At 41.5% G+C, this 14,980-nt stretch overlaps 2 protein-coding genes across 10 annotated transcripts in view; one reads left to right on the top strand and one right to left on the bottom strand.

Moving 5' to 3' along the window:
- The window catches only part of LOC140411085 (ADP-ribose glycohydrolase OARD1-like), a 39,755-nt gene extending 30,702 nt beyond the window's left edge, over positions 1 to 9,053 (bottom strand). For 2 of the 8 annotated variants that reach the window (XM_072500105.1, XM_072500104.1), the window contains exon 1: positions 9,009 to 9,053. In XM_072500105.1, the coding sequence (XP_072356206.1) occupies positions 9,009 to 9,038 (30 nt within the window). In that variant the 5' untranslated portion in view covers positions 9,039 to 9,053. Of the gene's footprint in view, positions 1 to 4,342; positions 4,510 to 9,008 lie in introns of those variants that run through there. The other 6 variants (XM_072500109.1, XM_072500106.1, XM_072500110.1 and 3 more) reach the window with 5 other exon arrangements.
- zc3h6 (zinc finger CCCH-type containing 6) overlaps positions 4,686 to 14,980 on the top strand; it is a 107,822-nt gene continuing 97,527 nt past the window's right edge. For both annotated transcript variants that reach the window (XM_072500100.1, XM_072500101.1), the window contains exon 1: positions 4,686 to 5,167. In XM_072500100.1, coding sequence (XP_072356201.1) covers positions 5,073 to 5,167 — 95 coding nt within the window. In that variant the 5' untranslated portion in view covers positions 4,686 to 5,072. The remainder of the gene's footprint in view (positions 5,168 to 14,980) is intronic.

Raw genomic sequence — 14,980 nt, forward strand, 5'->3', positions numbered from 1 at the left:
GGAATTCCTCGAGGTGCTGAATCGCCTACTCCTGCTCCAAATTCATATGTTTGTAATTCCTCTTTGTATAGTTGTAAAATATAGTATTTTAGTATTAGAGGTGCGTAGTTTCAAGCCTCAATGTGCAGCAATCCTGCAATTGATTGAATTATCCCATAATTCTACTGTATTGCATGACATAGTTAATAAAAGATTATCTTTCAAACTTATGTGAATTACCAAAGCTTGTAATGTAAAACTTCAACAAGGCTGAGAAGACATGGTTGATTTATGCCAGATTTAATTTTAAAAACATAAAATTGGCTAAAGAAAGATTTAAAGAGATAAGAAGCTCTAGAGTCCTAGTGTTTTACAACACAGCAAGAGGCCCTTCGGCCTATCATATTTATGTCAGCCGAGGGCAGCACTTGGCACAGTGGTTAGCTTTACTGCCTACGGCGCTGAGGACCCGGGTTCGAAACCCGGCCCTGGATCACTGTCCGTGTGGAGTTTGCACACTCTCCCCGTGTCTGCGTGGGTTTCACCCCCACAACCCAAAGATGTGCAGGGTAGGTGGATTGGCCACGTTAAATTGTCCCTTAATTGGAAAAAAATAAATAATTGGGTACTCTAAATTTATTAAATAAAAAATTACTATGTCAGCCATCAAACACACCTATCTATTCTAATACAATTTTCCATCACCTGGTCTGTGGCCTTGCATGCTATTCCGTTTCAAGCACTCACTCTTAAATGTTGTTAGGGTTCCTGCCTCTGCCCCTTTTAGGCAGAGAGTTCCAGATTCCCACCACCCTCCGGGTGAAATTTCATTTTCTCAAAATCCCTCCAAACCTCCTGCTCCTTACTTTAAATGTATGCCTCCTGGATATTGACCCCGCCACTAAGGGGGAGTGTTTCTTCCCATCCGTATATCTCACAATTTTGTACACCTTAATCAGGTCCTCCCTCAGCCATGTCTGCTCAAGCACAGCCATACCAGCCTCTTTTTAGAGCTGATATGCTCCAGCCCAGGAAACATCCTGGTGAATCTCCTCTACACTCTTTCTAGTGCAATCACATCCTTTCTGTAGTGTGGCAACCAGAACATTAATGTACACTGCAACAGCAAGGTACCCATATCCCTGCAGGACACTGGACACAGGTTACCACTCACTAAAACAACCTTCACTGGGCTGGTTTAGCATAGTAGACTAAACAGCTGGCTTGTAATGCAGAACAAGGCCAGCAGCGCGGGTTATACCGGCCTCCCAGAACAGGCGCCAGAATGTGGCGACTAGGGGCTTTTCACAGTAACTTCATTTGAAGCCTACTTGTGACAATAAGCGATTATTATTATTACCCTCTGCCTTATCTGAGGAGTCACGAATGGTGCTGAACATTTGTGCAGTCATCCGCAACCATCCCCACTTCTGACCTTATAATGAAAGGGAGGTCATTGATGAAGCAGTTGAAGATGGTTGGGCCGAGGACACTACCCTGAGGAACTCCTACGGTGATGTCCTGGAGTTGACATCCAACCACCACAACCATCTTCCTTTGCTCCCTCAGTCTTTTCACACTTTGCCTTTCCAAATTAATGTTGGGAAAGTTGAAATCCCCTACTATTATTACCCTGTTATGGGCAGCACGGTGGCACAGTGGTTAGCATTGCTGCCTCACGGCGCCGAGGTCCCAGGTTCGATCCCAGCTCTGGGCCACTGCCTTGTGGAGTTTGCACATTCGCCCCGTGTTTGTGTGGGTTTCGCCCCCACAACCCAAAGATGTGCAGGGTAGGTGGATAGGCCATGCTAATTTGCCCCTTAATTAGAAAAAATTAATTGGGTACTCTAAATTTATTTTTAAAAAATTTACCGATATTTTTACACTTCCCTGAGATTTGCCTACATAAGATATTCTAACTCTGTCTGACTATTTGGGGGCTTATAGTACACTCCCAGCAACGTAATTGGCCCATTTTACCCATGCGGCCTCAATTAAGCAGCCTGCTAGAATATCATCCTTTCTCACTGAAGTAATTGACTCCTTGATCAATATTGCAACACACTCTCCCCCTTTGCAACTCTTCCCCCCCCCCCCCCCCCCCCTCCTCCTCCTCCTCCTCCTCCCCTGGAATATTGAGGCCCTGCCCCTTCCTGAACCATGTCTGTGTGATAGCAATGTTAATCAATGCTCTCAGTTCATCTGCCTTACCTATAAAACTCCTTGCATTAAAATAAATGCCACCCTCCCTTGCCATATTCCTTTGTACTATAACGTTTATTTTTGCTCTGTCTTCCAGACAGACTTGATTTTGCTTCTATATTTGGCTGTGCATCACCACCTACTGTTCCTCCGTAACCCATCCTCCTGCCAAATTAATTTGCCCCACCCCAGCACTAGCAAACCTTCCCGCAAGGATGTTGGTCCCGTTCCGATCCAGGTGCAACCTGGTCGACTTGTACCACCTTCCACAGAAACAAACCCAGTGATCCAGGAAACTAAAACCCACCCTCCTGCACCATCTCTTCAGCCACTTATCAGGCAGCACGGTAGCACAAGTGATTAGCACTGTGGCTTCACATGGCCAGGGTCCCAGGTTTGATTCACATCACATTAATCTGCTCTATCCTCATATTGCTAAACTCACTTTCACATAGCACCGGGAGTAATCCAGAGATTATCATAGAATTTAGTGTAAGAAGGCCATTTGGCCCATCAAGTCTGCACCGGCCTTTGGAAAGAGCACCCCACTTAAGCACATACCTCCACACTATCCCCGTATCCCCACCTAACCTTTTTGGACACGAAGGGCAATTTATCATGGCCAATCCACCTAACCTGCACATCTTTGAACTGTGGGTGGAAACCGGAGTACCCGGCGGAAACCCATGCAGACACGGGGAGAACACGCAGACAGATAGTGACCTAAGCCGGAAATGGAACCTGGGACCCTGGAGCTGTGAAGCAACTGTGCTAACTACTGTACTATCGTGCTACCTTTTGAGGTCCTGCTTTTCTGCTACCTAAATTCTTGCTGCAAGACCTCATCCCTCCTTCTACCTAGGTAAGGATCTCAAAAAGAATGCATTAGAGCAGAATATATTGCGATAAATATTTTTACACAGTATAGACACAAGGGAAAATGTTGCAAGATTGGCACAATGTGTCTTGAGAAACAAGAAAATTAAATTTAAGAAACACTGAATTAGGCACATGCATGAGGGAAGAGCGTTAATCTTTTGCTTTGTCAGTGCTGCATGTAACTATCCCTGCCCGGAAATCTGCTGACATTGTTTACTATGCTCATCGGTCTTGTGCCATCCTCACTACAGCTCATCTGCAACAACCTTGATATCTGGCATCCAACTCTGCCTTGGTCGACCCTTCTTTGTTGCCCTCTAGTCTGGACAAGAGCTCTGTAGCTTTTCACCTACGATCAAATGGCTGAAATACTAAATATTTTATTTTCTGAATGTCTTTCTACTCTTGCAATTAAGTACCTCTTAATTTGTCTTAGTCTGCATATTGAATTTTTAGCATATGTTAGTATCCACATTTCAAAGGCCTCCATTTTCTTCCACGGATCTTTACTTATTGTCCTAGCTTTTGATGCAGGAAAGTAGATAGAATGTAGCATTCTGAGTTTGTTGCAAGCTTGAATTTTCTTGTTAACACAACTTTCATTTCTCAAAATTACTTCTGGCTATCTCTATCCTTCAAATGTCTGCATCACACCTCCAACTTCTGTTAATAGTTTATCCTGGATAGACAAATGAGCACACCGAATCATTCCGTTGCTAACAGGGTACAAACCAGCTGAAAACCAGATTAAATCAGGGTGTAGTTTAATTTTGCATACGCAGCACGGTCAGTGTCCTCAAGGAGAAAATATTTTTGGGAGTGCTACATTATCTCGGTGTTTATTCTTTGAATCACATGCATCGGTCACGGTTTAGCTTGCAGCCAATTTTGCCTGACGTTTTAGTCTTTTATTGCAAATTTAACTTGCAGAATAACTTATATCGACAGTATTTTGGGAGGCTATATGGGTTTTCACTATGCCTCGGTAAACAGTAAAACACTTGGTTCAATCTTGCTCAGTAAAAATGAACAACAAAATGGTGCGAATTAAATGTCCTCCTTTTCTCTCTCAAGCCATTTCCTGCAGGCGCCATTTTGTCAGGGCGTCTCGATTGTTCTTCCGAGATAAATTGACCTCGCTCAACTCATCTCAAAAAGCGAAAACCCCGTAATCGCTGATAGGGCTTTTTTCCCCCCTTTTGTAAGTTACAAAAAACAAATTTGCTTGCAGGAATGCACCAAATGACGATTTAAGTTTAGTACACCCCACCCACGTACGTACCTAAAATTACCTCAGCACTCACACAATATCAATCCGCGCCGAATCCCTCCTCTCTGCGCCCGCGCGCACTCTTTTCTTTTTTTTTTTTTTACCCACCCCCCTCCTCCGCTCTCGCCTTCCAGAAACGTCTCCGATTTCGACATCAACCGAACTTGCTTGCCGGATCTGAGCGGCCCTGCCTGCGATGGATGGACGTGCCGGCCCGCCAATCAGGAGCGGGCGACCGCTCTATGTGCCATAGGCGAGGCTGCCGCCTGTCAAAGGTGGGCAGCCAATGGGAGAGGGTGGGGGGCGGTATTATGAGATGATCAGGTTTGGTTGAGGCGGGTTGCGAGGGCTCATTCGTTTCCTCTGTGTAAAATCGGTAGAGAACCCTGTCACCATCGCTGCACTAGAAAGCATCGAGCGCCATGTTTGTGAGGAATAACCACAGCGTGTGAAAATTTGCCTTTTTTTTTTGCTCTCGCCAACCAAAATCACCAAGAACAAAACCGGCGGAAAAAGAGGGGTATCAAACTCTTTAGAACCAATACGCAAACAGTTTAACCAAATAAGAACTCGCGTAAGATTGAACGCTCTTGTGTTTTTTTCTTAAAAAAAGAGAAAAAATACTGTTCTCATCAAATTTACCGTGAGATTTTTATTTATTTATTTATTTTATCAAGTCACCCCAGCAACGTCTCAGTGAGACACTCTCTCAGTCTTGTACTGTTGTGTGTGGGGAAAAAAAATGGCTTTTGAAAGCCTTTTCTCCAACCCCCCAACCCCAGTTGACAAAAATGATGTTCTAAACATGACAGAGTCTGAGCTTGCAGGGGACGAAAGGTCGAGTAACATTCTTATATATCAACCATTCTAAAATTATTTTTAAAAAATAAGTTAACATTGCCATTCTCTCTCTTTTCCTATCTCTCTCTCTTTCCTTCCTTCTCTCTACCTGTATTAATTTTTAACTTTTTTCTTCCCGGAAAAAAAAATTATGGGAGGTGAATACTATACAATTTGTATTTCTCTCTCTCTCGTCTGTACAGTAAATGTTTTGCTGGGTAACGCTTTCACCTGCCCTTTACAAAAAAAAACAAAATCAACAGTTGAAACTTGTGCATGCTTGGCTTTTTAAAAAAAAAAGGGAGGGGGGGGAGGAATTTTAAAAAGAACACTGCTCAAAGTGGTAAGTTTTATATCTCAAAATAGGGAGGAGGCCATTAAAAAAATAATAATAACTTAGGGAACCATTTGATTTATAAGTAGAAGTAGTAACGAGGTTTGAATGTTTTGTTTTTAATTTTCGAGTTCGTGAAGCCGCCTCCTTGAAGTCGGGCTGGATTCGGTTTCATGTCGTCTCATCGGATTAGATCCTCCATTTTGGCAGTGAATCGCTATGTAAATCAATGGCGTGACCGACATGTTAACGTTCAGTTTGTTGCCACCACTGAAATACCCATGAGCACAGAACAAAGAAGTCCCTTTTCCAAAAAAAAACTTAATTGCCAAAAAAACAAGCACCGTCACGTGGATTTTTAAAAACAAACCGAGATCGGAAAACTAAAACGATTCGAACATTCTTAAATGATGAATACAATGTTTGCACCGAGACTTGTTACATAAACTTGCCACAGGAATATTTATAGCAAAGCTCTGTAAAACCCCGAAGAACCATTTCTTAACGTTCGTTGTTTTAAAGTACAGGGACATGCAACTCAACGGACGACTAATGAGTTGCTGAAGATGTAACTTTAGAAAGTCTTTTCAAATAATGCGTTTTACTTGTCTAAAATATATTTGCGGGTGGACTTTTCCTTTTCAACCTTCCCTGCCCTCTGCATCTGTTTGACACAGATACTGTTTGTACACTTTTTGTCTTTGATTAATACGCAAGTGCAGTCGCAAAACGTTTTATCTCCCTTCTCGCCTTGCCTCATATTTGAAGACATATGAGGTTGAGTGAGTATATTTAACGGTTTGGAATACTGAGTCTTATCCCAATGGATTAGAGTTGGAATAGTGCAGCTTCACTGTAAATCATGAAGCAACCAGTAAATAGTTTTGCGTACCATTTGATCATGGGCCAGTTGTTTTGTATAAGGGTAGTTGATGATTTTTACTTAGATTTGCCAACTGCACATTCAGTCGAAAAAAAATGTCACCCATTGTCCCCATTTAGTTATGCTTTCAAAATCTGATTTTAATTTGTGCCTCACCTGCATTTTGGGTCACTAGTTTGAAAGGGTAACTGAATAATGAACAGGGGGTGAGGCGCTGAATAAGATTCTGTATTGCAGATTAATGTACTTTTTGAATCTTGATCATCCAGTGATAAGTTAGCATCCCGGCAGTTGCGTTCAGCAATTCAAGGTCATGACAGTGCAAAGATGTGCGGGTTAGGTGGATTGGTCACGCTGAATTGCCCCGTAATGTCCAAAGTGGGCAGCAGTGGATAAGCACTGTCACAGCGCCAGGGTCCCAGATTCGATTCCCGGCTTGGGTCACTCTGTGTGAAGTCTGCACGTTCTCCCTATGACTGCGTGGGTTCCTCCGGGTGCTCCGTATTCTCCCTCTGTACTCGGAACAGGTGCCGGAATGTGGCGACTAGGGGTTTTTCACAATAACTTCATTGCAGTGTTAATTTAAACCTACTTGTGACAATAAAGATTATTTGCTTTAAAAATTAGGTTGGATTGCTTGGTTATGGGATAGGGTGGAGGTTTGGGCTCTGGTAGGGTACTCTTTCAGGGGCTGGTGTAGACTTGATGGGCCAAATGGCCTCCTGCACTGTAAATTCTATGATTCTATGACTTGGGGGGGGGGGGGGGGGGGGGGGGAAATGCTGTGGTACAGATGGATCTGGATGTCTTCGCACACGAATCACGGCTAGCATGCAGGGAGAGCAAGTAATTGGAATATTGGCCCTTATAGTGAGGAGGGAAGGCAGGGTGGAGTATAAAAGTAGGGATGTCATTCTACAACTACAGGGCATTGGTGAGACCACATCCGGTGTGCAGTTTTGGTCTCCTTATTTAAGGAGACTTATAGTTGCATTGAACAGAGTTCAGAGACAATTCACTCGGTTGATTCCTGGAATGAAGGGATTGATTGTAAGGAAAGATTGAGCAGGTTAGGCTTGTACTCATTGGAGTTTAGAAGAATGAATGGTGATCTTTTTGAAACATAAGATTCTGAGGGGACTTAGCATGGCTGAAATTGAGAGGATGTTTCCACTTGTGAGGGAATCCAGTTTAAACATAAGATGGAGATGAGGAATTTCTTCTGAGAGTTGTTAGCTTTCGGTAGCACTGTGGATAGTACAATTGCTTCACAGCTCCAGGGTCCCAGGTTCGATTCTGGCATGGGTCACTGTCTGTGCGGAGTCTGCACATGTGCGTGGGTTTCCTCCGGGTGCTCCGGTTTCCTCCCACAGTCCAAAGATGTGCAGGTTTGGTGAATTGGCCATGCTAAAAATTGCCCTTAGTGTCCAAAATTGCCCTCAAGTGTTAGGTGGGGTTACTTGGTTATGGGGATAGGGTGGAGGTATGGACCTTGGGTAGGGTGCTCTTTCCAAGAGCCGGTGCAGACCCGATGGGCCGAATGGCCTCCTTCTGTACTGTAAATTCTATGATCTATGAGCTCCTTGTATAGAGAGGAGTGGAGTCTGTGTCAGTGAATATATTTAAGGCTGAGTTCGACTTTTAATCTGAGAAATGCTTAGCCTTTTAATTTGGGGCACGAAAGAGTTGAGGCCACAATCAGATCAGCCATCAGCAGAGCTGACTTTAGGAGGACAGGTCCACAGGTCACTGAAAGGGGCAACACAGGTGGAGAAGGTAGTCAAGAAGGCATACGGGCATGCTTGCCTTCATTGGCCAGGACATTGAGTATAAGAATTGGCAAGTCATGTTGCAGCTGTATAGAACCTTAGTTAGGCCACACTTGGAGTATAGTGTTCAATTCTGGTCGCCACACTACCAGAAGGATTTGGAGGCTTTAGAGAGGGTGCAGAAGAGATTTACCAGGATGTTGCCTGGTATGGTGGGCATTAGCTATGACGAGCGGTTGAATAAACTCGGTTTGTTCTCACTGGAATGATGGAGGTTGAGGGGCGACCTGATAGAGGTCTACAAAATTATGAGGGACATAGACAGAGTGGATAGTCAGAGGCTTTTCCCCAGGGTAGAGGGGTCAATTACTAGGGGGCATAGGTTTAAGGTGCGAGGGGCAAGGTTTAGAATAGATGTACGAGGCAAGTTTTTTTACATAGAGGGTAGTGGGTGCCTGGAACTCGCTGCCGGAGGAGGTGGTAGAAGCAGGGACGATAGTGACATTTAAGGGGCATCTTGACAAATACATGAATAGGATGGGAATAGAGGGATGCGGACCCAGGAAGTGTAGAAGATTGTAGTATAGTCGGGCAGCATGGTCGGCACGGGCTTGGAGGGCCGAAGGGCCTGTTCCTGTGCTGTACTGTTCTTTGAGCTGAATTGCTGACTATAGATCTTACGAACTTGCTATTGTGGGATTTGAACTTTCAGCCGGAAGAATTTGGAGCCCTTGGGTTTGATAAATTTTGCAATTTCTAACATCAACAGTAATGACTGGGAAAACCACCAGATCATTATTAAAACCCCACTGACTCATTGATGTCTGTTGAGAAAGGACATACGATACTTGCCTGGCTTGATTCCAGTCCTGCACCTTGCATTTAATCTTAATGCCTTCTGATATGGCACAGCAGGTCCCTTTGTCAAGATCTCCCAACACCTCGAGTCAAAGGAAAAGCCCATCTTTTTTAGTTTGTAATTGCCATCAGTAGTCAATATAACACATGTTCAGAATTAATTTTTCAAATATTTCGCTTGTAAAGGGGAGGCATCCCTGGTCTGTCATTCTGGCTCACTTTTAAGAGGAATAAATAATTTGGGAGATCATATTCTCTCTCGCCATAGTTCCTCCTCATATTTGTAGCTAAAGTATTGGTAGACTTGTGGTAGGAAGCCATTGACAGTTGAATTGGAATCTTGGAAATTATAGTGCAGAAGATCATTTGATCAATTGAGCCGAGTGACATTTCAAGAAGTTATCTTTCTCTTTTCTCTGGTCATCCCATCATATCATAGGTAAAATTAAATTAAAGTTACCATAGGCTGCTCTTCTGCATTCCTTCTGCACTGTAAATTCTATGTTATCCTCTTTGAGAGAGAGCGGGACTGGTGGTGATTTAACCTAAGGGCCACCACATCTCAGGTGAGGGCCTTCATGGATAACCACAGCTGGTTCAGGAATTGAACCCATGCACTTGGGCTTCGCTCTGCATCATGAGCCAACTGAGCTAATCCACTCCCAATAGGTAGTCTAAAAATAGCTGGAAATTCCTGTGCAATATAAAAGTAGATGTGCCACATGTCAAAAGTGCTTTGGAAGCATTGTGATTTGAATACATATCTACCAAATGGATGTCAGGGAAATGCTTAGCCTTTTAATTTGTAATTGCAATGTCATGGACTTATCAGTAGGTCTTCACTGGCATATCTGTACTGTTTTTCGGAGTGAAGTTATAGTGGAGCCCCCTGAATTTGGGGATTGTTGTAGTATTGAGTGACAGGATGTGGTTTCTTTTCCTGAATTCTCCTTTGGTGGGAGATGAGCAACAAGTGTAGGCTAGTTATCAAGAAAGGGAGGAGAAAAGTCACTGAGGTGTGCTTGTAAACCTTTAGTTAGCCTGGAGATCTAGAAATAAATTATGATTGCCCTTCTGATAAAACACTTTTGTAGTATAACTTTTAACATTTCCAACAAAGAAGGCCGTGCATGAATAATATACCTTTTTAAAAAAACATAGATCTTCAAAAACTTGTAGTCCACATTCCCTCGTCAAATCTCTTTAATAGGATGTACTGCTCCAATTGGATCTGGCTTGGAAAATTTGCTGTATCTATTTGTACAAGACTTTAAATTTATATTGAAATTCATGATTTAATGGCAATAACGACCAACATGAACCTTTCTCACATTGTAGATTTCAATAATACCTCCAAGCTAATACAAACATTATACCAGCACTTAAATTAAGTTTTATTATCAAAATAAATAGTGTTGTGACAATTGGAGATCCTAATGTGCAGTAAAATAATTTTTTAAAGTTTTGCATCATGATCTATTTACAAACCTTTTCTTAATTTGGGGCTAGGGCTGTAATTCATGGCTCTTAAAAGATTTTTGGATAATAAAAAAATATGAGTGGCTCAATACTTGTATGTTGGCAGAAATGGGCCCCCACCAGTTATCGGTATGGGTACACTTTAATTTTGTTCCACCAGTTTAGACACATTTTTAACTATTTTGTACGGTTACATGCATTAATACTGGTCAACCAAGCATAGCGTTCTGTTCATGCAACCTGTTCATGCATGCTAATAACGAGCAAGGCCTGCTGCTGCTGAGAGGTTCTATTCAGTCTTTTGTTTAGTAGCTTCCCTTTGCTTTTGAATTATTTCATTTATTTCTAAGGAAGCCCTGACTGCATCAGTTCAAACTCACAATTTCCACTTATTGTAAGTTTTTTTAAATGTTAAAAGTTTTACCTTCAGTTTCAGAGCTCGTGTTGAGCTAATCATCCAGGATTCTGCATAAGTGAGCAAATTCAGACTGTACGGTTAAATAATTTACTAAGTGAGCAATCATCTTTGTCCAGAGCAGGATGTCAATTTAAACCTACCGTTTAGGTACAGTGTACTTGCACTTTGCAGCTTTATTTTTATCTGTCCCATGATGTACTCAGCTCGAGATTGCTCATTTTGCATACAAGACGGGAAAGTCTAGCAGTGCTTGATGAACCTTCAGTTTTTCTTAAATTATCAACCTACCCAAATCTCTGTGCGCTTTGTTGCTGTCATCAGGTTGAGTATAGTAATAAATGCAAGTGATGAGCTTGTTCCACCTGCCTTTGTATACTCAGGGGAGTAGATAAGAGTGCAAGTTCCCAGGAGCTCTTAACTACAGTCCTTTGGCATCCCATAAGGAAAATAGCTGATCACAAGTGTGCTAGCATTTTAATTTTTCAACAAAGCAGTAAGGTCACAAACATTTTGACCTGCTTTCTTTTTGCAAAAATACCTAAAGTATTCTTACTTCATCACACTGATGAGTTGAAAATGTTGATTTAAAATGCAGATATCATAAATTGAATGAAAAAAGCAACATGACTCATTTGAAAAATCATTGCACTCCGTATGAAACTAAGTTATGGAGATTGGAAAGCCCTATCTATTGTATCTGGTTTGTTGGTGAAGCTGAGCTGGATGGTTTTTGAAGGAGCTACACTTAATCTACATAAGGAATAAAGAAACAATGTTCTACTTTTGATCCCTAATGCTAGTTTCCCTTTTGGTAATTGGCATCTTTGGACTGAACTGAACAGGATTGGTTGAACCTAATGTCTCCCCAGCCCTCTGGCCTCAATGATGACTGACCTGCCAAATATTTCTGTTACGGCTTATTTGAAGAGAGGTCACTTGAAAAGAGAGTGGAGATTAGCCAACATGTCTGGAACTGTACCCCTCATGAATCTACTTTTATCATAGAGGAACTTGAGAACTGGATCTTAACTGCAGTGCAAAATGAAAGAAATGAAAGGATTGTAAGCACAAAATATACTGGTTCAACCTGGTACTTTGCACTGAGCCATTCACACGTTAAATATTTAAGTTTCACAGGATAGGGAGCACTATAGTTGAAGTCTTTAACCTAATAAATATTTAAGTAGTTACATGAATATATAACTAACAATTTTACTTTGATTTATAAATTCAGCAGTTTCAAAACAATAGTTTTTTTTTGTCGCAATTGTCCTATTGATCTGCACGTTGATTGAACTGTGATGCAAGTGATAATGCAGTTTGTGCACCCTGGTAGTTTAATGGTAACTTGCATTCTTGGTGTTAGTACTAGGAAGTTTCAAATAGTGATAGCTGCTCAGCATGATTCACTTTTAAGTATATTTATGCAATTGAGCTCGTGTGCAGTATACCAACCATTTTTTTCAGTATTTTTTTATAAATTGTTGTAATCATGCTGTTGGTTTAGTAAAGCTTTTTTCATTATTTGGAGGAAAATTAAGTCCAAATCTTGAACTTTGTAATTTGTTGAAAGACTTTTTTGATTGTTTGGATTATGTATAAAATCCAATTTTTTTTTTTTTTTTTTTGGAATACTTCACTAATTTGTGAGTTCACAGTGAGTTATTTCAATTTTGACTTTAAATCCTTCAATTTCTTTATAGTTAGTTGTGTCTGGCCACAAGAAGTATTTAACTTGATTAGCCATTCTGACCCACAAGAGTATGATAGATCATCTTCTCAAGCAGTTCTTTCATCTACCGTCAGCTATATTTCCACACTAACTCTACATGTTTTCTGTATTGGGTTATTTTTCATTTTAGTTTAAGTCACTTTTTAATTTCAACTGATACAATATTGGAGTGCACTTTTTGTGTAGTATTGTAACAATTTAAACAAACTATTTAGTGTTCCCCCAAATTGCACTACATAATTACAAATAACCATGTTGCAATAAATATAATATAAATTTCCACTGTTATAAGCAATCAAAATACCTACTGAAGCAGCCCCAGTAAGTGTTTTTTGGACATTTGCTTTGTGGAATCACTCAAAATGTCACAAGTTTGGACTTTACAGATGCATTGGGACAGATAAACGCTTTAAGAACCTTTCCCCTTGTGGCCTTATCTATTCTTTGTATAGTTCTTTACTGGTTTGCTTTTTTGCCTGTCTTTGCATATGCCATTCATCCATAACACCTGTGCTTGCTGAGTAGCTTTGGTTCCCAATATAAGCAACACCTTGATTTTACCATTCTTATTGTATTCAAATCTCTCCATTGCTTCTCCCTATTTCTGTACTTCTCCAGCTCTAGAATGCTCTGAAAAATTTGCACTCCTTTAATTTTGGCCTCTTGTGCATTCCCTATTTTAATTACTCCACCAATGGCAGCTGTACCATCAGTTGCCTCAGCCTGAAGCTCTGGAGTCCCTCCCTAAACCACTTTGCCTTTCCTTTCTCTAAGACGTTCCTTAAAACCTATCTGTTTGACCAAGCTTTTGGCATCTGTCCTGTGTGTTAAATTTTACTTTCTAACACTCCTGTGAAGTATCTTGGATGTTTTATTATATTAAAGACACTATATAGATTAAAAACTCCATTATTATTATTCAGGCTCGTTTTTGTTTTTAATTTCCTCACATTTTTGGATTTTCCTTCCTCTTGTTAAAGATAAGTAGGACAGAGGAAGACCATTCCAGTTCAGTAATCTCGCTGCTTGATCAGCAAAATACATTTGATAATCTGGCTGTTATAAATTTTTGGCCTGTTTGGAAGTCCATTGTTCCTGACTTTTTTCATTTTACACTTTCTAAATTTCAGATGAGCAGTGTTACTGCATGTGTCCAACCTGCATCACATCCTATCTATCTTTGCTGATTCTTATTGGATCCCCAATGTCTCGTTTACATTTATTTAAAAAAAAAAAAATTCCAACTAAAGGGCAATTTAGCGTGTCCAATCCACCTGCACTGCACATCTTTGGGTTGTGGGTGAGACCCATGGAAACATGGGGAGAATGTGCAAACTCCAGACAGACAGTGTCCCGGGGCAGGGTTCGAATCCGGGTCCTCGGCGCCATGAGGCAACAGTGCTGACCACTGCGCCACCATGCTGCTTTCATTTAAAATTATCACCGTATATTTAAATCCCATCCTTTTTTAAAATAAATTTAGAGTATCCAATTATTTTCTTTTCCAGTTAAGGGGCAATTTAGCGTGGCCAATCCACCTAACCTGCACATCTTTGGGTTGTGGGGGTGAAACCCATGCAGACACGGGAGAATGTGCAAACTCCACAAGGACAGTGACACAGGGCCGGGATTTGAACCCGGGTCCTCAGCGCCGCAGTCCCAGTGCTAACCACTGCACCACATGCCGCCCCTTTAAATCCCATCCTAACCTTGACCATCCTTATCTGTAATCTTGGTTTTTTGCATCCACAGTCCCTCATGCCCCACCCACATAGGTACACACACACCACTCCAAAGTCCAAATTCTACTTCAGCTGCTTGGTCATTGTTTTATCCAACGTCCTCTGCTTTTCCACTTGGCTCTCCTTAAAACCCTCCATTTTGAGCACGTTTTTGGCTACTCTTGGTACCTCATTTGGTTTGATATCCATTGCTCCCTTGCATTGCAATTATGCTGTTATGTTTCACGAACTCAAATATCTCATTTTGTAGGTCATTGGATAGCTCACCAAATTTGACTGTCTTTTAATTTAGTATCCACTGTACACTTGCATGTTCCTCAATAAATAAGGGTCAGTGCATGGTGGTACACTTGTTAGTGCTGCTGCCTCACAACGCAGAGTTCACAGGTTCGATCCCGGCTCTGGGTCATTGTCCGTGTGGAGTTTACACATTCTCCCCATGTTTGCGTGGGTTTCGCCCCCACAACCCAAAGATGTGCAGGGTTGGTGGATTAGATACACTAAATTGCCACACTAAAATTAATTGGGTACTCTAAACTTAACAAAAAAATACATCTAATAAGAAATTCCAGCGAAAGGCTTACATTTATTTAGC

Source organism: Scyliorhinus torazame, chromosome 4, assembly GCF_047496885.1.
Source record: "Scyliorhinus torazame isolate Kashiwa2021f chromosome 4, sScyTor2.1, whole genome shotgun sequence".
NCBI lineage: Eukaryota > Metazoa > Chordata > Chondrichthyes > Carcharhiniformes > Scyliorhinidae > Scyliorhinus > Scyliorhinus torazame.